The sequence below is a fragment of the Pleurodeles waltl genome, chromosome 8 (assembly GCF_031143425.1).
Source record: "Pleurodeles waltl isolate 20211129_DDA chromosome 8, aPleWal1.hap1.20221129, whole genome shotgun sequence".
Taxonomy (NCBI): domain Eukaryota; kingdom Metazoa; phylum Chordata; class Amphibia; order Caudata; family Salamandridae; genus Pleurodeles; species Pleurodeles waltl.
In genome coordinates this window covers 681266756-681292592 of record NC_090447.1, presented here as the reverse complement: position 1 = coordinate 681292592, position 25837 = coordinate 681266756, and the positions used below count along the sequence as shown (strand labels likewise).

Sequence of the window (25837 nt, the reverse complement as noted above, 5' to 3'; positions counted from 1 at the left end):
TCCCAGCACTCACAAAGTGCGGGGAATTTGCCCTGAACAATGTGGAGGCACCTTGGCTAGTGCCAGGGTGCCCACACACTAAGTAACTTTGCACTCAACCTTCACCAGGTGAAGGTTAGACATATAGCTGACTTATAAGATACTTAAGTGCAGTGGTTAATGGCTGTGAAATAATGTGGACATTTTTTCACTCAGGCTGCACTGGCAGGCCTTTGTAAGAATTGTCAGAGCTCCCTATGGGTGGCAAAAGAAATGCTGCAGCCCATAGGGATCTCCTGGAACCCCAGTACCCTGGGTACCTCAGTTCCATATACTAGGGAATTATATGGGTGTACCAGTATGCCAATTTGAATTGGTAAATTTAGTCACTAGCCGGTTTTTGGGAGCTGCTGGGGACCAGGAAGGACCACGATGTCGCCCCTTGGAGGAGGAGACAGACGGGGTGCTCAGCAACTCAGAGAGCCCCCACAGAAGCAGGCAGCATCCGCAGAAGTATCAGAGCAGGCACTTAGAAGATTTGTGAACCGGAGCTGGCTCAGAGTCACAAAGGAGGGTCCCACGACGTCGGAGTCCATCTCAGAGGGTTGAGCACTGCAGGACGGCGTACTGGGGACCCAGGCTAGGCTGTGCACCAAGGAATCCTTGGAGGAGTGCACAGAAGCCGGAGCAGCTGCAAATCACGCAGTACACAGGTTTGCAGTCTAGAGTGGGGAGGCAAGGGCTTACCTCCACCGAACTTGGACTGAAGAGTCACTGGCCTGTGGGAGTCACTTGGACAGAGTTGCTGAGTTCCAGGGACCACGCTCATTGGGATGAGAGGGGACCCAGAGGACCAGTGATGCAGTCTTTTGGTGCCTGCGTTAGCAGGGGGAAGATTCCGTCGACCCACTGGAGATTTCTTCAGAGCTCCTGGTGCAGGGAGGAGGCAGGCTACCCCCAGAGCATGCACCACCTGGAAACAGTCGAGAAAGCCGGCAGGATGAGGCGATACAAGGTTGCTAGTAGTCGTCTTGCTACTTTGTTACGGTTTTGCAGGCTTCCTGAGCAGTCAGCGGTCGATCCTTTGGTAGAAGGTGAAGAGGGAGATGCAGAGGAACTCTGATGAGCTCTTGCATTCGTTATCTGGTGAGATCCCCAAAGCAGAGACCCTAAATAGCCAGAAAAGGAGGTTTGGCTATCTAGGAAGGAGGATTGGCTACCAAGAGAGGAAAGAGCCTAACAGAAGGAACCTCTGACGTCACCTGCTGGCACTGGCCACTCAGAGCAGTCCAGTGTGCCCCCAACACCTCTGTTTCCAAGATGGCAGAGGTCTGGAACACACTGGAGGAGCTCTGGGCACCTCCCCTTGGAGGTGCAGGTCAGGGGAGTGGTCACTCCCCTTTCCTTTGTCCAGTTTTGCGCCAGAGCAGGGCTGGGGGATCCCTAAACTGGTGTAGACTGGCTTATGCAGAGATGGGCACCATCTGTGCCCATCAAAGCATTTCTAGAGGCTGGGGGAGGCTACTCCTCCCCACCCTTCACACCTATTTCCAAATGGAGAGGGTTTCACACCCTCTCTCAGATGAAATCCTTTGTTCTGCCTTCCTGGGCCAGGGCTGCCTGGACCCCAGGAGGACAGAAACCTGTCTGAGGGGTTGGCAGCAGCTGTAGTGCAAACCTTGAAAAGGCAGTTTGGCAGTACCCGGGTTCTGTGCTAGAGACCCGGGGTATCATGGAATTGTCCCCCAATGCCAGAATGGCATTGGGGGGACAATTCCATGATCTTAGACATGTTACATGGCCAGGTTCGGAGTTACCATTGTGACGCTGTACATAGGTAGTGACCTATGTACAGTGCACACGTGTAATGGTGTCGCCGCACTCACAAGGTCCGGGGAATTTGCCCTGAACGATGTGAGGGTACCTTGGCTAGTGCCAGGGTGCCCACACACTGAGTAACTTTGCACCCAACCTTCACCAGGTGAAGGTTAGACATATAGGTGACTTATGAGTTACTTAAGTGCAGTGGTAAATGGCTGTGAAATAACATGGACGTTATTTCACCTAGGCTGCACTGGCAGGCCTGTGTAAGTATTGTCAGAGCTCCCTATGGGTGGCAAAAGAAATGCTGCAGCCCATAGGGATCTCCTGGAACCCCAATACCCTGGGTACCTCAGTACCATATACTAGGGAATTAAATATGGGTGTACCAGTATGCCAATGTGAATTGGTAAATTTAGTCACTAGCCTGTTAGTGACAAATTTGGAAAGCAGAGAGAGCATAACCACTGAGGTTCTGGTTAGCAGAGCCTCAGTGAGACAGGCATTACGCAGGGAACAAATACAGGGTACATACTTATGAGCACTGGGGCCCTGCCTGGCAGGGTCCCAGTGACACATAGACTAAAACAACATATATACAGTGAAATATGGGGGTAACATGCCAGGCAAGATGGTTGTTTCCTACAATGTGTCAGTTCTGTGTTGGATTTTAAGTGGGAACGGCCACCTTGCATATTATTAACGTTACCTGACACAGCTGGTTGTAGTGCAGGACCGCGAAAAGTGACACATTATGCCAGATGCGTCACTTTGTGAATATGGAGCACTGAATGTGCTGCTGCTGCATCAAAAAAGGGGTGCAGCAGCGGCGCAAGCTCCTTATAAATATGCTCCCCAATTTCTAACAATATGCTGTACTAATGTTGAGGAACTGTGATCTTAAAGAGCGTGAAAATACATTTCTTATATTTTTGTTCTCAACCATATGCTGTAAATGTTTTTAAAGAAGTAGGTTTGCTTACAGATGTGTGCAACACAGAGCTGGCATGTGTAAGTTGTCAATTTCCAGTTATGCAAATTGTCTTTCATTGTTTTTGTTTTCAGTAGAAATCTTTTAAACCTAAGAAGTAATTAAATGATTTACCTAAATTTAGGAGGAAAAGTCAAATCGTTACAATAACCCAATCAGATCGTACAGAAGCCCATTATAGCTAGTGATAACCTTATTTCAACACGTTTAATGTTTTTTTCACTTTAACAGGATATTTACGGTACACCAAAGTATAAAACTCATCATTAATGGCGAGTTGTAAGAGCAAGTAAAAGGCACAAAAAGAGAGAATGTAGTATTTTCTTGTATTATCTAGAGGGAACTAAATGAAAAAAACACGAGAATCAAACAAAATATGCATGTCTCTCTATGATGCAAATTATACGTTTCATTTTTCTGTTTCAGCACCACTAACAGACAAACCACCAAAGTTACTGCATCCTCTAGAAAGTAAATTGTTTGTTCAGGAAACACAAATTGGTGAGTACAGAAGTTACATTTTCTAATTCTTTCACTGATAAAATCTTATCGGGGTGAAGGCGGACTTAAGTGAACACATTTTTTAAATATTCCAATCATAAAATCTCAGTTAAAGGGGAGACGGGTACTCCCCTGCCCACATAACGTCTATGTGCAGGCTGTGAATTGTCCCACTGAACGGGTCCAATGGAATGTCAGGCCTTGTGACTTCTTACAACGCAATCAGAGTAAACCTTCACTTGATTAGACTGTTTCGCCTCTTTATTTCAATGACTAAGACCATTAAACATTTGGTATGGCTTTTTATATAGGAATGGAAGAAGTTCTTGATGGGTGTATTGAAGGGTTGAATGGTAAATAGGGATTTTTTTATTTGTGTTTTTTAAAGTTATAAGATTCTGAAAGCCACATAGAGCATAGTGACATCCATAGTCTAGAAGATAATAAAAAGCAAAAAAAATATAATTTTAAGACTTCTGAGTAAAGATATGTTATTATCTGAACAGCCTCTGTTTAATTAATCAATAGATTGTTCCCAGCTACCCCAACATTGCCTGAATTGTATCTGACTCAAGATACTGTGGCCCCTACTAACAAACATTTGGCGCAACACTGCAAGACAACTTACTGCGCCGCACTGCGTCAAATGGGTAGAAAAGGATTGCACGATATATACTATGGTGTGGTGTATTCCTGCTTTCTCTCTTCAATGGCGCACGGACTGCTGCCTAGCGCCAATGCAGGTACACTAGCACCATGATCGTAGGGAGCCTGTGTTACAGACAGGATTGTGTTTGTGCAAGAAGGGACACATCCTGCACAGAACAATCCTCAGAGGCATTTTCCTCTTTATTTCTGTACATGCTACAGAATGCAACACACAAAGAAAGAGGAAATAACTAGGAGAAATAAACATATTTCTTCATATCGCCTGTACTGGAAGGGTATAGATTTTTGACATATTTCCAGATTCATTATTTTTAGTAAATCTTGGAATGCTCCAAAATCCAAGGCTGGATGTGTGGAAACCAACACTCCACCCTTGGAATGCCTTCCCAACACAGAGTAACACAAGGCAGTGACTTGAGTTGACTTGCATGACTCCAGATTTACTAAGCCATGCTATGTGGCCTTGCGTGGCTTAGTAAATCTGACTTAAGGGTGATGCGACGTGCAATGCAAGCCCTTAGTAAATCCGGACTTCTATGTTCAATGATAAAAGCTGTGGGGCATATTTATGAAAAAGTCACACATGCAGCAAGTCACCTTGCTGCCCTGCGCTGCGTGACAGGGAAAGGGCAGGAATGTGCCGTATTTAAAAGAATATGGTGCATTCTTGTCTTTTCCCTGCACTAGTGCCATTTTGGCTGTCTAGCACCAGTGCAGGCACCCTGTGCAAGGGTGCCTGCATTGTGAGGAGGATTGTCATTATGCAGGAAGGAATAACTTCCTGCATAAAAACAATACCCTGAGGCATTTTCCTCTTTCTATTTGTACTGCAGACTTCAGCACATACAGAAAGAGGAAAAAACAAGGAGAAGTAAAGATGTTTCTCCTCATTTTGCCTCACCTGGGGACGCGTAGCAGTTTTGGTGCCTTCCCAGGTCTAACCCTTTCGGTAAATCTGGGAATGCATCAAAATCCATGGGTGTTGCATGGGTACACCCATGCAACATCCATGGAACGCCTCTCTCGGGCAGAGTAATGCAATACAGCGATTTGCTCCGTGTTGCAATATTCTGGATTTATTAAGCCACTCGTCGCTGCTCAGCGTGGCTTTGCAATACTTGATAAATCACATTTTGGAGTGGCATCGCAAATGCATCACATTGTGACAAACTCCCTTATAAATATGGCACTTTATCCATATTTGTGCAATTTGAGTATGCAGTTCCTAAAAGAGTCAGAAAAGAAAAACAAAACATACAGTAGGTCGGATAGGTCTGGGCAAGCAGATCAGGGCGAATGGATTGCTCAGAAGCAAGAGTCCTCACACACCCAGGTGGGTGTCATGCTTCATCATTGGGCAGCTCCTCCTTGAGCCGGCACTGCAATACCCAATGGGCCCCTCAAGGGGGCTCCTTGCCAGAGATCTTTTAAAATAAGATGATGTGATGAAGTGTAAGTGGTGGTGCCGTGTGTGTAGATTGGTGTAAGTGTGGTATAAAAATAACTAAGAGATCCTGAAAGTTTTACTACATGGAACCTCTTGTTATAAATAAAAGCAAAGGGTGTTTGTACTTGAGACAATGGTCCGGTACACCTCACAGGAAAGTGAGACGGTTGGTCAACATGTTCATGCCATGTAAAGTCTCTGCAGATCTGGGCACTTCATCAGGGCCATGTAACCCAGTCTACCAATGATTGGGGTTATGGTATTGGTAAAATGCAACAATACACAATTTTGAAAAGTCACCCTCAAAGTGTAGGGTATACCTTATGATATCATATGAATTGGTGTCAATGGGTTAGTTCTGAAGCCCATACACTTGGGTTCTCCACACAGTGAAGGGATGCGCCGATCTTCCTTTAGCAATTTCAGTGATGTGGTGGTTTCAAAGTGGTGAGGATGCAATGTAGAAGTGCTGTTTCCAAATACGATGTGCTGGTTCTGCTAATGCAGAAGGGTTGATGCTTCGGTTGCTGCTTCCAGCAGGCAGGAGATGCATCAGTTTCACTGGTGCACGTATCTGGGTCCACCTCCAGTGAACCAGGCACAGAAACAAGGGTAGAAACTTTAATATCCCTGAGACTCTGGCAACAAGAGGAAAGCCAACAAGCCCTCGGAGATCACTTGGGTTGCAAGGCAGAGTCCAATTCTTCGTCTGGAAGCCAGAGAGCTGCAGGACAGCACAGCAGAAAAGCAGTTCTTCCAGGTCAGCAGTCCAGTGGAGTGACAGCCCTTGATGCAGCACAGCAGTCCTTCTGACAGAGTCTAGTTGTAGGTCCAGAAGTGTCTGATTTGGTGGGGACAGAGACCCAGTACTTATACCCAAATGTGCCTTTGAAGTGGAGGTGAGATCAAAGAAGGGTCTTTGAAGTGGCTCCAGACTATCAGTAGGGGGTACTCAGTGCTTTGTGTGGGTACGGGCACTCCCTATTCAGGTGTGAGTGTCATCCCTTTCTGCCCTTCCTGCTGAGGAAGAGACATCAGAATGCAGATGAGCACTCAGACACACCTAACCTTCCTGTGTTTGTGGCTGTCTAGAGGGAATGCACAAAGTGCAGCTGTCATATACCCCAGATGTGTATTGGAGACAGGCTACAGGCACACAGAGCTGTAAGAGCAGAGAAATGCCCACTTTCCAAAAGTGCCATTTCTAAAATAGTAATGGTAAATCTAAATTTACCAGTAAAAAGGAGTTATTATTACCGTTCCAAAGATATGAAACATGATACCCCTAATCCTTTCTAATCAGGGATTACAATTCAAAAGTGTGTTAAGGAATTCCCAATGTTAACCTGTGAGAGGAGTAGACCTCACAGTAGTGAAAATAACTTTGGGAGTTTTTCACTACTAAGACATGTAAGAATTAAAAGTACATGCCCTACCTTTTAATTGCATAGCACCTACTCTAGGGGCGACGTATATGTAATAAAAGGGTAGTTTCAGGCGTGGCAAGGAGTTTTAAATGCCAACCTGAAGTGGCAGTCACACTTCACACACAGGTTATGAGACATGTTTAGAGGGCTACTTCAGTGGGTGGCACAATCAGTGCTTCAGACCCACTGGTTGCAATTAATCTACAGGCCCTGGGTTTACGGTACAAGGGACTTACAAGTAAATTAAAATTGCCAGTTGTCTATAAACCAATGTTACCATGTTTAGGGGAGAAGCACATGTACATTAGCACTGGCCAGCAGTGTTAAACTGCTGAGTCCTAAGGCCAACAAAAAGAATCAGTAAAAATATGAGGCAGCCAGGCAAAATGTATGGGGAAAGTCCACGCTTAGCATGACTAGTCTGACAATCTCTAAAATCTGACCCAATTTTAGTAAGTAAATGGCCCCTTAAATGATGGTTGAGATGATGCCAGATGTGGAGTGAAAGGCATCCAGCACAATAGGAATGCTGTGACCTACCCCTCTATGCCATTGTGGCGATTTGCTCTGCGCTGCATTACTCTGGATTTACTAAGCCACTCAGGGCCATGCTACGTGGCCTTGTGTTGCTTGATAAATCGCATTTTGGAGTTGCTTTGCAAATGCACCACGTTGCGTGATGCAAGAGCAACTGAACTCCCTTATAAACATGGCCCTTTATTCCTATTTTTCCAAAACACCAATATAGTGTGTGGTAGTTCATTCCTCCAGCATCTTGCATTCTGCAAATGATGCAAAAACGATGATGCAATTCACTGATGACCTTTTTGGATGTGTAGAAAAAATAATGGGTAATTCTGGGTGGTGTTTGTTTGGAACAGCGCACTAAAGGGGTTATTCAGAACAGAGGTGTCCAACTTTCTGTTTGGGGGTTAGCATAGAATTGTTTGTTCAATCATTGAGCCATCCCAACACCAAGATAAGTCATGTCACATCAGGAGCTATTATCAAGTGACTGTGCCACCACGTACATCACAGGTAATCACATAATGGGAAGTGACAATGAGTGAGGTAGAGAGCACCAAACATAAAACAAATGTACTTTCCTAGTTAATAACATTATTATTATTCTTAGTAGTAGTAGTAGTAGTATTAACCCCTTCGCTGCTAAGCCTTTTCCCTCCATGCGCTAAGCATTTTTTAGGCTATTTGGGATAGTTTGCACTTTCCAACATCCTCGGAATTCTAAAGGTACCTAGGCTTGTGGATTCCCCTGGTGGGGACCGACAAATCAGCCAAAATACAGCTAAAATTTGTTTTTTTTTTTAAAAAAAGGTCTGCAGAAGAAAGTATCTGTTTTTTCCCTTCGAATGGCATGAACAGAGGGTTTGTGGTGCTAATGTCACAGACTTTCCAGCTTTCAGGAACAGGCAGAGTGGAATCGGAAAACCACTTTTTTCAACTCCGTTTTTGCATTTTACTGGGACATACCGCATTTTTCCTATCTTTCTGCTTTCTTCCTCCTTCCAGTTAGTGACAGAAATTGGTATGAAACCAATGGTGGTTCCCAGAAAGTTATACATATCTGAAAAGTAGTTAAAATTCTAAATTTAGCAAGGGTCATTTGTGTATAACTTTCAAGGTTTTCATATAGAAAATAAAAGCTGAAATAAAATAATATTGAATTTGATTTGAAAAAATAGCCATTTCAGTCTATGTTTGCATCAGAAACCTTTTTTTCAGCTATGGCAGATTTTCAAAAGCAAGATACTGTGAAGTCTGCTGGACCCTTCTGGTTGCGTTGATGTTTAGGGATTGTAGATTCGTCAAGAACCGAAGGTACCAAGAGCCAATAAATGAGCTGCACCTTGCAATGGGTTTTCATTGTATACCAGGTATATAGCAAATCTTATGATAAAATATAAAGAGTGAGAAATAGGTATCAAGGAAACCTTTGTATTTCCAAAATGGGCACAGGATATGGAGTTTAGAAGCAGTGGTTATTTATATAATTCAGGGGTACCCATACTAGCATGTGAATTACAGGGCATGTCTCAAAATAACTTATTTCTCAAACACTGTCTTACATTTGGAAGGCACAAATGTAGAGTAAGACAATTGTCAATAACCCTTGTTCTTATATTCTGTGTTCCTCCAAGTCTCCCGATAAAAGTGGTACCTCACTTGTGTGGGTAGGCCTTGTGCCCGCGACATGAAACACCCCAAAACGCAACGTGGACACATTAAATTTTTCCATTGAAAACGGACACGTTTTGCTTAAAATGCCTAGCTGTGGCTTTTGGCCTCCAGCTCACCCGGCACCTAGGGAAACCAGCAAACCTATACATTTTTTAAAACTAGAAACCTACAGAAATCCAGAATGGGGTGACTTGTGGGGCTCTTATCAGGTTCTGTCATCCAGAATCCTTTGCAAACATCAACATTTGTCTACAAAAACACATTTTCATCACATTTCAGTGATGCAAAGTTCTGGAACAAGGGTTCTTTAACAAAAAGGAATATGACTTTCTTGATAAGGACTGACCCCAAGTACAGGTGCACCAGCAGCAGCATCAACCCCCTCATAGGCCCATGCTCTCAGGATGCGGCTCAGTTCTTAAACCCCTGGGAGAATATGAGAATTGTTTTTAAAAGGACTTTATCCCTAAGCAAGAAACATACAAATGTGACAGCACACACGTTTGACTTCATAGACAACATGCCTGACGATCTTATTAGAGAAATGCTGGTCACTTTGGGCATTGTTTCATTGTATACCAACATTCCCCAGCATCAAAGTATTAAACTAATAGAAAATATACTTAAAACTCGTCCAAGGCCCACACAAGTTCTAACTGGCTTTATATTAGAGCTTCTGACTATTTCCCTGACAATTACCTCAAGTATAAAAATTAGCATTATCTACAATGCTTTGGGACCTCTGTGGGTTAGGTTTTGCCCTTAACTTGGCAAATATTTTTTGTGAATGCCTTTGATTACACATATGTACTGATGGATAACAATCCTTTTCAAACATCTATCACCTGCTGGAAACGCCAGATTACATTTTTGTCATTGGGTTGACACAGAAGCCAGAAATATGCACTTTGTGACATATCTTAATGGCACACAGAATAATCTGTACTCCACCTGCTACTGTGCCAAGCAGCAGACAGCTTCCAGGGATCTGACAATAAAACACTATGAAGGTAGGCTTAACACCACAATCTACAGAAAACCGACTGAGAGAAACACATATCAGAGTTTCCACCCACAAGCACTCAGGGAAATTCTGTACTTTATTCTCACATCTTTTGTGCACTTTCGGGTTGTGGTTTTTTACGCACTGCACTGGGATCACATATGACGAGAAAACTGAAGATTTGTTTCATTATACATATGTTAAAAGTTCAGGTCTGGAATATAATTTTCTTAAAGAATCAAAATGGTGCTAATTTTGTGTTGCTTTGTCTGTGAATTGCATTAGGTGCCTCCAGAGATGGGGCTGCTCATCCTGAATTTTGTACTGAATGATACCTATGAGAACCATTGTTTTTAATTATCACATGCTGTGACCGCAAAGCAGTTGTCAGATGACAAACTAGAAATCTACCACGTTCTGACAGAGGGTGAACATGGCAAGCAGGCCACAAATGTGACTCACATGAAGTATGGGGGGCGGTGTTATGTGTTTTTGTACCTTTTCTATCTGCTTTCTACCTATTTGATATCCCTATAAAAGCATACATAGTCTAGGCTTTTCCTACCAGTTTTAGTCTCTGTCTCCTTAGAAGTCCTGACTAATACAACAAATGTGCCAAGTGAGCCTTTACTAACTCCTCCTGTGGCATCCAACTGAGACTCGGAAAGATGTGTCTTTCATGTGCCTTTAGCACACTGGTTTTGTTACATCCAATTCCTTCCACTTTGTGGATTTAAGTTGGAAGGTATCTGTGGATGGCTTTGGGATTTAGCTTACATTCCCAAAACTGTGTCAGCATATCTACCTTTGAAACTAAGGTAAACACAGTGGGGAAGACTGACCTAAGTTCCCTATAGAACACATCAAAAACTTTGAAGGGTTTTAGGTTTTGGCACACATGGTACTCTGTAACAATGAAACATACATTCTGTCCAACGTTTTGTGCAGTGCTATGACTGTTATACACTTGTCATTTGCTGAACAGAACGAGAAAGTAGCCTCTTTCAAGCATGGTTACCCCCACGTTTGGCCTATTGTGAGTATGTGTCAGTGTGTTTTTACTGTGTCACTGGGATCCTGCTAGCCAGGACCCCAGTGCTCATAGATAAAAACCTATATGTCAGTGTGTTTTGCCTGTCTCACTGGGATCCTGCTAGCCAGGACCCCAGTGCTCATAGTTTGTGACCTAATACATATGCCTGTGTTGGAGTGTAGTTTTTGTAAGCGAGATTAACATGAATTGCTTGCAAATTAAGGCACAATGAAACCGCATAGAAAACGCATTAATATGTTTTAATGTACGCATTTGAAATGTGCCCACGGAGAGTGGCCACCAATGTATATGTTGATTAATGAGTTTGACTAATGACGAATTAATGATGTACTAATGTGTGGATTTATATCAGCTTTATGAATCATGTAGTAAGGATTTGCTAATTTAGACACTAGGCCTTAGTTAGCAAGAGTCTGGGCCTAGCTGCCTGCTCTCATATTAAATGTGTTTTTCTAACGTGTAATGTGCTGTCTTCCAAAAGACGTGTAGCTGTACTTTTCCAGAAGCTGGAAATGTGTGTGTAACCGTAGTAAATTCTTTCTCATGAGACCCGACTTGCTCAAGGAGACATTCTTGCTCCTTGCTGTGTAATTCGCAACAGGTACAAGGTCGCCCGAACTGGTAAAGACAATGGAGCTACTGACTGATGCCGTGCGTGTAACTTTTCTTACCTGCCATCTCACCCAATGAAGACGTAAATTACAGGAGCCAATGAACTGCAGAACTGTCAGGTGAACATTCTAGTAAGGTGACCACTCAACTATTGGACAGAGATAGTGGTGCGCCAGATTTTGCCCAGTTGGAAATTAAGGGTCTGTTCGACGGACTTAATATAATGGCATGTCACAAGGAGAAATCGTCCTCTCTTTTGCCATTCTTTGCTGTTCCTTGAGGCCATTACCTTGCCGTTACTCTTAATCCCTTACTTTGAGAGACTTTTTCTTACTTTGAACCATCCTCTTTACCCAACATTTACTTCTCCTTCTTAGGAGGGAAGAACTTTCTCCCCTCTTTGCTGAGACTTTGCTGTTCTACCCTGGCTGATGGCGGATCGACTGACTCTGTATACTGACCCATTACGGAGGGTAACTGTAGGAAAGTACCATCTTGCCTGGCATGTTACCCCCATTTTTCACTATATATATGTTGTTTTAGTTGTATGTGTCACTGGGACCCTGTTCACCAGGGCCCCAGTGCTCATAAGTGTGCCTGAATGTGTTACCTGTGTAGTGACTAACTGTCTCACTGAGGCTCTGCTAATCAGAACCTCAGTGGTTATGCTCTCTCATTTCTTTCAAATTGTCACTAACAGGCTAGTGACCAATTTTACCAATTTACATTGGCTTTCTGGAACACCCTTATAATTCCCTAGTATATGGTACTGAGGTACCCAGGGTATTGGGGTTCCAGGAGATCCCTATGGGCTGCAGCATTTCTTTTGCCACCCATAGGGAGCTCTGACAATTCTTACACAGGCCTGCCACTGCAGCCTGAGTGAAATAACGTCCACGTTATTTCACAGCCATTTTACACTGCACTTAAGTAACTTATAAGTCACCTATATGTCTAACCTTTACCTGGTAAAGGTTAGGTGCAAAGTTACTTAGTGTGAGGGCACCCTGGCACTAGCCAAGGTGCCCCCACATTGTTCAGGGCCAATTCCCTGAACTTTGTGAGTGCGGGGACACCATTACACGCGTGCACTACATATAGGTCAATACCTATATGTAGCTTCACAATGGTAACTCCGAATATGGCCATGTAACATGTCTAAGATCATGGAATTGCCCCCTCTATGCCATCCTGGCATTGTTGGCACAATTCGATGATCCCAGTGGTCTGTAGCACAGACCCTGGTACTGCCAAACTGCCTTTCCTGGGGTTTCACTGCAGCTGCTGCTGCTGCCAACCCCTCAGACAGGTTTCTGCCCCCCTGAGGTCAAGCCAGGCTTGTCTCAGGATGGCAGAACAAAGGACTTCCTCTGAGAGAGGGTGTTACACCCTCTCCCTTTGGAAAATGGTGTGAAGGCAGGGGAGGGGTAGCCTCCCCCAGCCTCTGGAAATGCTTTCTTGGGCACAGATGTGCCCAATTCTGCATAAGCCAGTCTACACCGGTTCAGGGACCCCTTAGCCCTGCTCTGGCGCGAAACTGGACAAAGGAAAGGGGAGTGACCACTCCCCTGACCTGCACCTCCCCTGGGAGGTGTCCAGAGCTCCTCCAGTGTGCTCCAGACCTCTGCCATCTTGGAAACAGAGGTGCTGCTGGCACACTGGACTGCTCTGAGTGGCCAGTGCCACCAGGTGACGTCAGAGACTCCTTCTGATAGGCTCCTTCAGGTGTTAGTAGCCTATCCTCTCTCCTAGGTAGCCAAACCCTCTTTTCTGGCTATTTAGGGTCTCTGTCTCTGGGGAAACTTTAGATAACGAATGCAAGAGCTCATCAGAGTTCCTCTGCATCTCTCTCTTCACCTTCTGCCAAGGAATCGACTGTTGACCGCGCTGGAAGCCTGCAAAACTGCCACATAGTAGCAAAGACGACTACTGCAACTCTGTAACGCTGATCCTGCCGCCTTCTCGACTGTTTTCCTGGTGGTGCATGCTGTGGGGGTAGTCTGCCTCCTCTCTGCACTAGAAGCTCCGAAGAAATCTCCCGTGGGTCGACGGAATCTTCCCCCTGCAACCGCAGGCACCAAAAAGCTGCATTACCAGTCCCTTGGGTCTCCTCTCAGCACGACGAACGAGGTCCCTTGAATCCAGCAACTCTGTCCAAGTGACTCCCACAGTCCAGTGACTCTTCAGTCCAAGTTTGGTGGAGGTAAGTCCTTGCCTCCCCACGCCAGATTGCATTGTTGGTAACCGTGACTTTTGCAACTTCTCCGGCCCCTGTGCACTTCCGGCAGAAATCCTTTGTGCACAGCCAAGCCTGGGTCCACGGCACCCTAACCTGCATTCCACGACTTTCTAAGTTGGTCTCCGGCGACGTGGGACTCCTTTGTGTAACTTCGGGTGAGCACCGTTTCACGCATCCTCGTAGTGCCTGTTTCTGGCACTTCTCCGGGTTCTACCTGCTGCTGAGAGGGCTCCTTGTCTTGCTCGATGTCCCCTCTTCCTCCTGGTCCAATTTGCGACCTCCTGGTCCCTCCTCGGCCACAGCAGCGTCCAAAAACGCTAACCGCACGATTTGCAGCTAGCAAGGCTTGTTGGCATTCTTTCGGCGGGAAAACACTTCTGCACGACTTTCCACGGCGAGAGGGATCCGTCCACCAAAGGGGAAGTCTCTAGCCCTTTTCGTTCCTGCAGAAACCTTTGCTTCTTCTGTCCGGTAGAAGCTGCTTTGCACCCACAGCTGGCATTTCCTGCGCATTTGCCCATCTCCGACTTGCTTGTGACTTTTGGACTTGGTCCCCTTGTTCCACAGGTACCCTAGATTGGAAATCCATCGTTGTTGCATTGTTGGTTTGTGTCTTTCCTGCATTATTCCTCTATCACGACTTATTTGTCTTCTGGGGAACGTTAGTGCACTTTGCATTCACTTTTCAGGGTCTTGGGGAGGGCTAATTTTCTAACTCTCACTATTTTCTAATAGTCCCAGCGACCCTCTACAAGGTCACATAGGTTTGGGGTCCATTCGTGGTTCGCATTCCACTTTTGGAGTATATGGTTTGTGTTGCCCCTATCCCTATGTGTCCCCATTGCATCCTATTGTAACTATACATTGTTTGCACTGTTTTCTAAGACTATACTGCATATTTTTAGTACTGTGTACATATATCTTGTGTATATTTCCTATCCTCTCACTGAGGGTACACTCTAAGATACTTTGGCATATTGTCATAAAAATAAAGTACCTTTATTTTTAGTATAACTGTGTATTGTGTTTTCTTATGATATTGTGCAAGTGACACTTGTGGTACTGTAGTGGATTCACACGTCTCCTAGTTCAGCCTAAGCTGCTCTGCTAAGCTACCATTATCTATCAGCCTAAGCTGCTAGACACCCTATACACTAATAAGGGATACCTGGGCCTGGTGCAAGGTGTAAGTACCCCTTGGTACTCAATACAAGCCAGTCCAGCCTCCTACATTGGTTGTGCAGTGGTGGGATAAGTGCTTTGAGACTACTTACCACTCTTGTCATTGTACTTTTCATAAGAGAAAAATATACAAAACAAGTTCAGTGTATGTACACATAGCTAAGAAGTTTTGCATTTCCTCTTTTCACTGTTTTCTAAGTGCTGAAAAGTACTTCTAAACTTTCAAAAAGTTCTTTAAAGTTTAAAAAGTTTTTTTTCTGTCTTTCTAAAAAGTTCTGAAAACTTTTTTCTCTTTTTCTATCACTTTAACTCTCTCTAAAAATGTCTGGCACAGGCCAAAATGTTGATCTGTCCAAACTTGCATATGATCACCTTAGCTGGAAAGGAGCAAGGAGTCTCTGCATAGAGAGAGGTTTGAGTGTAGGGAAGAATCCTTCCTTGGAATTGTTAATTAACATGCTTAGAGAACAAGATAAGGCTATAAGTGCCCCATCTGTTGAAAAAGTAGCTAATGGTTCCCAATCTGATCCAGGTACTCCCCCAGGAAAAGATTCAGGAAAGAAACTTCCTAGCCTGCCCATTACTAGACAGTCTAGCATAGTTGGTAATGATGATGAGCCACACCATACAAATAGTGTTGTCTCACATCACAGCAAAAGCATTTATTCTCACCATACTGGTAGTGATGTTTCTGTTAGCCAAGCTGTTAGGGTGGCTTCTGTAAGGGACAGGTCTCCTTCTGTTCATTCCCATCATACCTCTGTATCTAGGAATGTCCCTCCCACCAACCCTGATGACAGAATGTTAGAGAGGGAACTCAATAAGTTGAGGGTGGAACAAACCAGACTGAAGCTTAAAAAGCAACAGCTGGATTTGGATAGACAGTCATTTGAACTAGAGAAGGAAAGACAGAAGTTGGGTTTAGATACCCATGGTGGTAGCAGCAGTATTCCCCATAGTCATCCTGTAAAAGAGCATGATTCCAGGAATCTGCACAAGATAGTTCCCCCTTATAAGGAGGGGGATGACATTAACAAGTGGTTTGCTGCACTTGAGAGGGCCTGTGTTGTACAGGATGTCCCTCAAAGGCAGTGGGCTGCTAGCCTATGGCTATCATTTAGTGGAAAAGGTAGGGATAGGCTCCTTACTGTGAAAGAAAGTGATGCCAATAATTTCCATGTTCTTAAGAATGCACTCCTGGATGGTTATGGCTTAACCACTGAACAATACAGGATAAAGTTCAGAGAGACCAAAAAGTAGTCTTCACAATACTGGGTTGATTTAATTGACCATTCAGTGAAGGCCTTGGAGGGGTGGTTACATGGCAGTAAAGTTACTGATTATGACAGCCTGTATAACTTAATCCTGAGAGAGCATATTCTTAATAATTGTGTGTCTGATGTGTTGCACCAGTACTTGGTGGACTCTGATCTGACCTCTCCCCAAGAATTGGGAAAGAAGGCAGACAAATGGGTCAGAACAAGGGTGAACAGAAAAGTTCATACAGGGGGTGACAAAGATGGCAACAAAAAGAAGGATGGTAAGTCTTCTGACAAGGGTGGGGACAAATCTAAAAATGAGTCTTCATCAGGCCCACAAAAACACTCTGGTGGGGGTGGTGGGCCCAAATCCTCTTTTAATCAGAACAAGGAAAAGAAACCATGGTGCTATTTATGTAAAATAAAAGGCCATTGGACAACAGATCCCAGTTGTCCAAAGAAAGGCACCAAGCCTCCTACCACTACAACCCCTACTGCTACACCTAGTGTCCCTACTAATAGCAGTGGTGGTGGGAGCAAACCTACTAATAGCCAATCCAAGGGAGTAGCTGGGCTCACTATTGGTAACTTAGTTGGTGTTGGCCTTGTTAGGGAGGCCACAGAGGCTGTGTTAGTCTCTGAGGGGGCTATTGATTTAGCCACCTTAGTTGCTTGTCCCCTTAATATGGATAAGTACAAGCAGCTACCCCTAATAAATGGTGTTGAGGTTCAGGCCTACAGGGACACTGGTGCCAGTGTGACTATGGTCATAGAGAAACTGGTCCACCCTGAACAACACCTACTTGGTCACCAGTACCAAGTAACCGATGCTCACAACAACACACTTAGCCACCCCATGGCTGTTGTTAATCTCAACTGGGGGGGGTTACTGGTCCAAAGAAAGTTGTGGTAGCCACAGATTTACCTGTAGACTGTCTACTAGGAAATGATTTGGAGACATCAGCTTGGTCAGATGTGGAGTTGGAGGCCCATGCAGCAATGCTGGGCATCCCAGGGCATATTTTTGCTTTAACCAGGGCTCAGGCCAAAAAGCAAAAAGGACAGGGAAGCTTGGATCCTGGAACAATGGACCAAGTGCTCCCTAAAGCTAGGGCTAGTAGAAGCAAACCACTTCCTACTATCCCTCCCTCTACAGTGGATTCTACTTCTGAGGAAGAAGAATTCCCTCCCTGTGCAGAACCTACACCAGAGGAGCTTGAGGCAGACACTGCTGAGCTTTTGGGTGAAGGGGGGCCTGCCAGAGAGGAGCTGAGTGTGGCACAGCAAACCTGTCCCACATTAGAGGGTCTAAGACAGCAAGCTGTCAAACAGGCTAATGGGGTTATCAGTGACTCTCACAGAGTTTACTGGGAGGACAACCTCTTGTACACTGAGCATAGGGATCCTAAACCTGGAGCTGCCAGGAGATTAGTGATTCCTCAGGAGTACAGAAAGTTCCTCCTAACTCTTGCCCACGACATTCCCCTAGCTGGGCATCTAGGACCAATGAAAACTTGGGACAGGCTTGTTCCCCTGTTTCATTGGCCTAGAATGTCTGAGGACACAAAGGAATTTTGTAAGTCCTGTGAAACCTGTCAAGCCAGTGGCAAGACAGGTGGCACCCCAAAGGCACCCCTTATTCCACTGCCTGTGGTTGGGGTTCCCTTTGAAAGGGTAGGGGTTGACATAGTTGGCCCCCTTGACCCTCCTACTGGTTCAGGCAATAGATTCATCTTGGTGGTAGTGGACCATGCCACAAGATATCCTGAAGCTATTCCTTTAAGGACCACTACAGCTCCTGCAGTGGCAAAGGCCCTCCTGGGAATATTTTCCAGGGTGGGCTTCCCAAAGGAAGTAGTATCAGACAGGGGAAGCAATTTCATGTCTGCATACTTAAAGGCCATGTGGAAGGAGTGTGGTGTAACTTATAAGTTCACAACACCCTATCATCCACAAACAAATGGACTGGTGGAGAGATTTAACAAAACTCTCAAAGGCATGATTATGGGTCTCCCTGAAAAACTCCGCAGGAGATGGGATATCCTTCTACCATGCCTCCTTTTTGCCTACAGGGAGGTACCCCAGAAAGGAGTGGGCTTCAGCCCCTTTGAACTTCTTTTTGGACACCCTGTTAGGGGTCCACTAACACTTGTAAAGGAGGGTTGGGAACAACCTTTTAAAAGCTCCTAAGCAGGATATTGTGGATTATGTACTTGGCCTCAGATCAAGGATGGCTGAGTATATGAAAAAGGCCAGTAAAAACCTTCAGGCCAGCCAAGAGCTCCAGAAGCAATGGCATGATCAGAAGGCTGTTTTGGTTCAGTACCAACCAGGGCAGAAAGTGTGGGTCTTGGAGCCTGTGGCCCCAAGAGCACTCCAAGATAAATGGAGTGGACCCCACACAATTGTTGAGAAAAAGGGTGAAGTCACCTATTTAGTTGACTTAGGCACTGCAAGAAGTCCCCTTAGGGTACTCCATGTAAACCGCCTGAAACCCTACTATGACAGGGCTGATCTCCCCCTGCTCATGGCAACTGATGAGGGACAGGAAGAAGACAGTGATCCTCTACCTGATCTCTTCTCTTCCACAGAACAAGATGCTCTTGTGGAAGGTGTCGTTTTGGCTGATTGTCTTACTGCTGAGCAGAAAGACAATTGCATAAACCTCCTAGATCAATTCTCTGAACTCTTCTCTACTGTGCCAGGTACCACTTCTTGGTGTGAGCACACTATAGATACTGGAGACAGCTTGCCTGTCAAAAGTAAGATCTATAGGCAGCCTGACCATGTCAGAGACTGCATAAAGCAAGAGGTCCAGAAAATGTTAGAACTAGGAGTGGTTGAGCACTCTGAAAGTCCATGGGCTTCTCCTGTGGTACTTGTACCAAAACCCCATTCCAAAGATGGAAAGAAGGAAATGCGGTTTTGTGTAGACTATAGAGGTCTCAACTTGGTAACCAAAACTGATGCTCACCCTATACCCAGGGCAGATGAGCTCATAGATACACTGGCATCTGCCAAGTATCTAAGCACTTTTGACTTGACTGCAGGGTATTGGCAGATCAAATTGTCAGAAGATGCTAAACCTAAAACTGCATTTTCAACCATTGGAGGACATTACCAGTTCACTGTAATGCCTTTTGATTTGAAAAATGCACCTGCCACTTTTCAGAGGTTGGTGAACACAGTCCTGCAAGGGCTGGAAGCTTTCAGTGCAGCATATTTGGACGATATAGCTGTCTTTAGCTCCAGCTGGGATGATCACCTGGTCCACCTATGGAAAGTTTTGGAGGCCCTGCAAAAGGCAGGCCTCACGATCAAGGCTTCAAAGTGCCAGATAGGGCATGGTAAGGTGGTTTATCTGGGACACCTTGTTGGTGGGGAACAGATTGCACCACTTCAGGGGAAAATCCAAACAATTATTGATTGGGTTCCCCCTACCACTCAGACTCAGGTGAGAGCCTTCCTAGGCCTCACTGGGTATTACAGGAGGTTCATTAAGAACTATGGCTCCATTGCAGCCCCTCTTAATGACCTCACTTCCAAGAAGATGCCTAAAAAGGTATTATGGACAGCAAACTGTCAGAAAGCTTTTGAGGAGCTGAAGCAGGCCATGTGCTCTGCACCTGTCTTGAAAAGCCCTTGTTACTCTAAAAAATTCTATGTCCAAACTGATGCATCTGAATTAGGAGTAGGGGCAGTCCTATCACAACTTAATTCTGAGGGCCAGGATCAACATGTTGCTTTTATTAGTAGGAGGTTGACCCCTAGAGAAAAGCGTTGGTCTGCCATAGAGAGGGAGGCCTTTGCTGTGGTCTGGGCTCTGAAGAAGTTGAGGCCATACCTGTTTGGCACTCACTTCATTGTTCAGACAGACCACAAACCTCTACTTTGGCTAAAACAAATGAAAGGTGAAAATCCTAAATTGTTAAGGTGGTCCATATCCCTACAGGGAATGGACTATACAGTGGAACTTAGACCTGGGAGTAGCCACTCCAATGCAGATGGACTCTCCAGATATTTCCACTTAGACAATGAAGACTCGTCAGGTCATGGCTAGTCTTATTGTCCTTCGTTTGGGGGGGGGGGGTTGTGTAGGAAAGTACCATCTTGCCTGGCATGTTACCCCCATTTTTCACTGTATATATGTTGTTTTAGTTGTATGTGTCACTGGGACCCTTTTTCACCAGGGCCCCAGTGCTCATAAGTGTGCCTGAATGTGTTACCTGTGTAGTGACTAACTGTCTCACTGAGGCTCTGCTAATCAGAACCTCAGTGGTTATGCTCTCTCATTTCTTTCAAATTGTCACTAACAGGCTAGTGACCAATTTTACCAATTTACATTGGCTTTCTGGAACACCCTTATAATTCCCTAGTATATGGTACTGAGGTACCCAGGGTATTGGGGTTCCAGGAGATGCCTATGGGCTGCAGCATTTATTTTGCCACCCATAGGGAGCTCTGACAATTCTTACACAGGCCTGCCACTGCAGCCTGAGTGAAATAACGTCCAGATTATTTCACAGCCATTTTACACTGCACTTAAGTAACTTATAAGTCACCTATATGTCTAACCTTTACCTGGTAAAGGTTAGGTGCAAAGTTACTTAGTGTGAGGGCACCCTGGCACTAGCCAAGGTGCCCCCACATTGTTCAGGGCCAATTCCCTGAACTTTGTGAGTGCGGGGACACCATTACACGCGTGCACTACATATAGGTCAATACCTATATGTAGCTTCACAATGGTAACTCCGAATATGGCCATGTAACATGTCTAAGATCATGGAATTGCCCCCTCTATGCCATCTTGGGATTGTTGGCACAATTCGATGATCCCAGTGGTCTGTAGCACAGACCCTGGTACTGCCAAACTGCCTTTCCTGGGGTTTCACTGCAGCTGCTGCTGCTGCCAACCCCTCAGACAGGTTTCTGCCCCCCTGGGGTCAAGCCAGGCTTGTCCCAGGATGGCAGAACAAAGGACTTCCTCTGAGAGAGGGTGTTACACCCTCTCCCTTTGGAAAATGGTGTGAAGGCAGGGGAGGGGTATCCTCCCCCAGCCTCTGGAAATGCTTTCTTGGGCACAGATGTGCCCAATTCTGCATAAGCCAGTCTACACCGGTTCAGGGACCCCTTAGCCCTACTCTGGCGCGAAACTGGACAAAGGAAAGGGGAGTGACCACTCCCCTGACCTGCACCTCCCCTGGGAGGTGTCCAGAGCTCCTCCAGTGTGCTCCAGACCTCTGCCATCTTGGAAACAGAGGTGCTGCTGGCACACTGGACTGCTCTGAGTGGCCAGTGCCACCAGGTGACGTCAGAGACTCCTTCTGATAGGCTCCTTCAGGTGTTAGTAGCCTATCCTCTCTCCTAGGTAGCCAAACCCTCTTTTCTGGCTATTTAGGGTCTCTGTCTCTGGGGAAACTTTAGATAACGAATGCAAGAGCTCATCAGAGTTCCTCTGCATCTCTCTCTTCACCTTCTGCCAAGGAATCGACTGCTGACCGCGCTGGAAGCCTGCAAAACTGCAACATAGTAGCAAAGACGACTACTGCAACTCTGTAACGCTGATCCTGCCGCCTTCTCAACTGTTTTCCTGGTGGTGCATGCTGTGGGGGTAGTCTGCCTCATCTCTGGACTAGAAGCTCCGAAGAAATCTCCCCTGGGTCGACGGAATCTTCCCCCTGCAACCGCAGGCACCAAAAAGCTGCATTACCGGTCCCTTGGGTCTCCTCTCAGCACGACGAGCGAGGTCCCTTGAATCCAGCAACTCTGTCCAAGTGACTCCCACAGTCCAGTGACTCTTCAGTCCAAGTTTGGTGGAGGTAAGTCCTTGCCTCCCCACGCCAGACTGCATTGTTGGTAACCGCAACTTTTGCAACTTCTCCGGCCCCTGTGCACTTCCGGCAGAAATCCTTTGTGCACAGCCAAGCCTGGGTCCACGGCACCCTAACCTGCATTGCACGACTTTCTAAGTTGGTCTCCGGCGCCGTGGGACTCCTTTGTGTAACTTCGGGTGAGCACAGTTTCACGCATCCTCGTAGTGCCTGTTTCTGGCACTTCTCCGGGTGCTACCTGCTGCTGAGAGGGCTCCTTGTCTTGCTCGACGTCCCCTCTTCCTCCTGGTCCAATTTGCGACCTCCTGGTCCCTCCTGGGCCACAGCAGCGTCCAAAAACGCTAACCGCACGATTTGCAGCTAGCAAGGCTTGTTGGCGTTCTTTCGGCGGGAAAACACTTCTGCACGACTCTCCACCGCGAGAGGGATCCGTCCACCAAAGGGGAAGTGTCTAGCCCTTTTCGTTCCTGCAGAAACCTTTGCTTCTTCTGTCCAGTAGAAGCTGCTTTGCACCCACAGCTGGCATTTCCTGGGCATTTGCCCATCTCCGACTTGCTTGTGACTTTTGGACTTGGTCCCCTTGTTCCACAGGTACCCTAGATTGGAAATCCATCGTTGTTGCATTGTTGGTTTGTGTCTTTCCTGCATTATTCCTCTATCACGACTTCTTTGTCTTCTGAGGAACGTTAGTGCACTTTGCACTCACTTTTCAGTGTCTTGGGGAGGGCTAATTTTCTAACTCTCACTATTTTCTAATAGTCCCAGCGACCCTCTACAAGGTCACATAGGTTTGGGGTCCATTCGTGGTTCGCATTCCACTTTTGGAGTATATGGTTTGTGTTGCCCCTATCCCTATGTGTCCCCATTGCATCCTATTGTAACTATACATTGTTTGCACTGTTTTCTAAGACTATACTGCATATTTTTACTACTGTGTACATATATCTTGTGTATATTTCCTATCCTCTCACTGAGGGTACACTCTAAGATACTTTGGCATATTGTCATAAAAATAAAGTACCTTTATTTTTAGTATAACTGTGTATTGTGTTTTCTTATGATATTGTGCAAGTGACACTTGTGGTACTGTAGTGGCTTCACACGTCTCCTAGTTTAGCCTAAGCTGCTCTACTAAGCTACCATTATCTATCAGCCTAAGCTGCTAGACACCCTATACACTAATAAGGGATACCTGGGCCTGGTGCAAGGTGTAAGTACCCCTTGGTACTCACTACAAGCCAGTCCAGCCTCCTACAGTAACTATATGATAATGAAGTTGTAATTGTCTGTTTGCCTTTCCTTTCTGGGTATCAACTGCTTTTGACAGAGACCATAGTTAGATGCTTTCCAAATTCGTGTTACTAAATTGTTTTGAATGAGGCCCAACATGCTAATGCTAATTCAAGGTTAGTTCAGGAGCTCACTAAACAAATGCAAATAGACAAATGACTGAATCTTTGCTTGGTTGAATATTGTACTAAGGATCCTCTGCTAAATAGATACATGTTAACGCCGTGTTTTGTTCTGATGTTTTTAATCTTTGCTTTGCTTAAATCTTATTAGAGTTGCCACATTGTGACATTATTGATGTGTTTCCTGGTTTTGAGACTCATAAACTTACTAGAAGAGTGTAACTAATAGGGAATAAATATCATACATCTTACTAGATTTTGTGTGGGTATTCATGGCTGAAAGGTCATGGTGAGTTCTGACTATTATTAATGTCATTGACTAATTTGATTAATTTGTTATGGTGAATATTGCTGAGGTTATTGTAGGAGGCTGGCCTGGCTTGTAGTAGGTGCCAAAGGTACTTACACTTTGTGCCAGGTCCAGTTATCCCTTATTAGTAGAATAGAGGTGTTTCTAGCAGCTTAGGCTGATAGAAGGTAGCTATGGCAAAGCAGCTTAGGCTGAACTAGGAGACATGCAAAGCTCCTACTATACCACTTATATCATATGCACAATATCATAAGAAAACACAATACACAGAGTTACTAAAAATAAAGGTACTTTATTTTTATGACAATATGCCACAAGTATCTCAGTGAGTACCCTCAGTAAGAAGGTAAGTAATATACACAAGTTATATGTACACAAACCACAAAGGGGTAAGTAAGAGTCAGAAAAGTAATGCAAACAGTGTAGAATTACAATAGGATGCAATAGGCAAGCATAGGTACAGGGGCAACACAAACCATATACTCCAAAAGTAGAATGCAAATCATGATTGGACCCCAGACCTATTGGAGCATGTAGAGGGTCACTGGGACTGTAAGAAAACAGTCAGGGTGTCCAAGATACCCACCCCAAGACCCTGAAAAGTAGGAGTAAAGTACACCTACTACCCCAAGAGAGCACAAAAGTCGTGATAGGGGGATTCTGAAAGAACCACAAACACCAGCAGTGCACTGACAACGGATTTCCGGACCTGAGGACCTGCAAGTCAAGGGGACGAAGTCCAATAGTCGCAACAGTGTCCGGGGGGGGGGGGCAGGAGCCCAGGAAACCCCGGATGAAGATGCAAGGAAGCTGCCTCTGGATGGAAGAAGCTTGGATTTCTGCAAGAACAAAGAGGACTAGGAACCTCTCCTTTGGAAGACAGATTTCCCACGTCGCGATAAAAGTTGCAGAAGTATTCCTATGCAGAAATACTGCAACCAAGCCTTGCTAGCTGCAAGGGTCACAGTAGAGGTTTTTGGGTGCTGCTGAGGACCAGGAAGGACCAGGATGTCGCCTTTTGGAGGAGGAGACATAGGGGGCACTCAGCAACGCAGAGAGCCCTCACAGACGCAGGCTGCACCCGCAGAAGTACCCCAACAGGCACTTAGAAGATTAGTGAACTGGAGTCCACGCGAAGTTACAAAGGAGGGTCCCACTATGTCGGAGGCCAACTCAGAGGGTTGTGCACTGCAGGACGAGTGTTGGGGACCCAGGCTATGCTGTGCACGAAGGAAATCCTGGAAGAGTGCACAGGAGCCGGAGGAGCTGCAAATCATGCAGTACACAGCTTTGCAGTCTAGCGTGGTGAGGCAAGGACTTACCTCCACCAAACCTCGACTGAAGAGTCACTGGACTGTGAGAGTCACTTGGACAGAGTTACTGTGTTTCAGGGACTACGCTCGTCAGGATGAGAGGGGACCCAGAGGACCAGTGATGCAGTCTTTTCGTGCCTGCGTTAGCAGGGGGAAGAATCCGTCGACCCAGAGGAGATTTCTTCGGAGCTTCTGGTGCAGGGTGAAGGCAGGCTACCCCCTGGAAACAGTCGAGAAAGCGGGCAGGATTAGGCGCTACAATGTTGCTGGTAGTCGTCTTGCTACTTTGCTGCGGTTTTGCATGCGTCCTGGAGTAGTCAGCGGTCGATCCTTGGTAGAAGGGTTTTTGGGAGATGCAGAGGAACTCTGGTGAGCTCTTGCATTAGTTATCTGAATAATTCCCCAAAGCAGAGACCCTAAATAGCCAGAAAAGGAGGTTTGGCTACCAAGATAGGAGGATTGGCTACCAAGAGAGGTAAGAGCCTATCAGAAGGAGCCTCTGATGTCACCTGCTGGCACTGGCCACTCAGAACAGTCCAGTGTGCCCCCAACACCCCTGTTACCAAGATGGCTGAGGTCTGGGACACA

The 25837-nt window shown here is 45.6% G+C and overlaps 1 protein-coding gene across 1 annotated transcript in view; it reads left to right on the top strand.

The window, feature by feature from the left end:
- Positions 1 to 25837, top strand: part of LOC138249549 (interleukin-1 receptor accessory protein-like) — a 2044856-nt gene that overhangs the window by 1996698 nt on the left and 22321 nt on the right. Inside the window, exon 7 of the mRNA XM_069203498.1 lies at positions 3218 to 3292. Within this exon, the coding sequence (XP_069059599.1) occupies positions 3218 to 3292 (75 nt within the window). The remainder of the gene's footprint in view (positions 1 to 3217; positions 3293 to 25837) is intronic.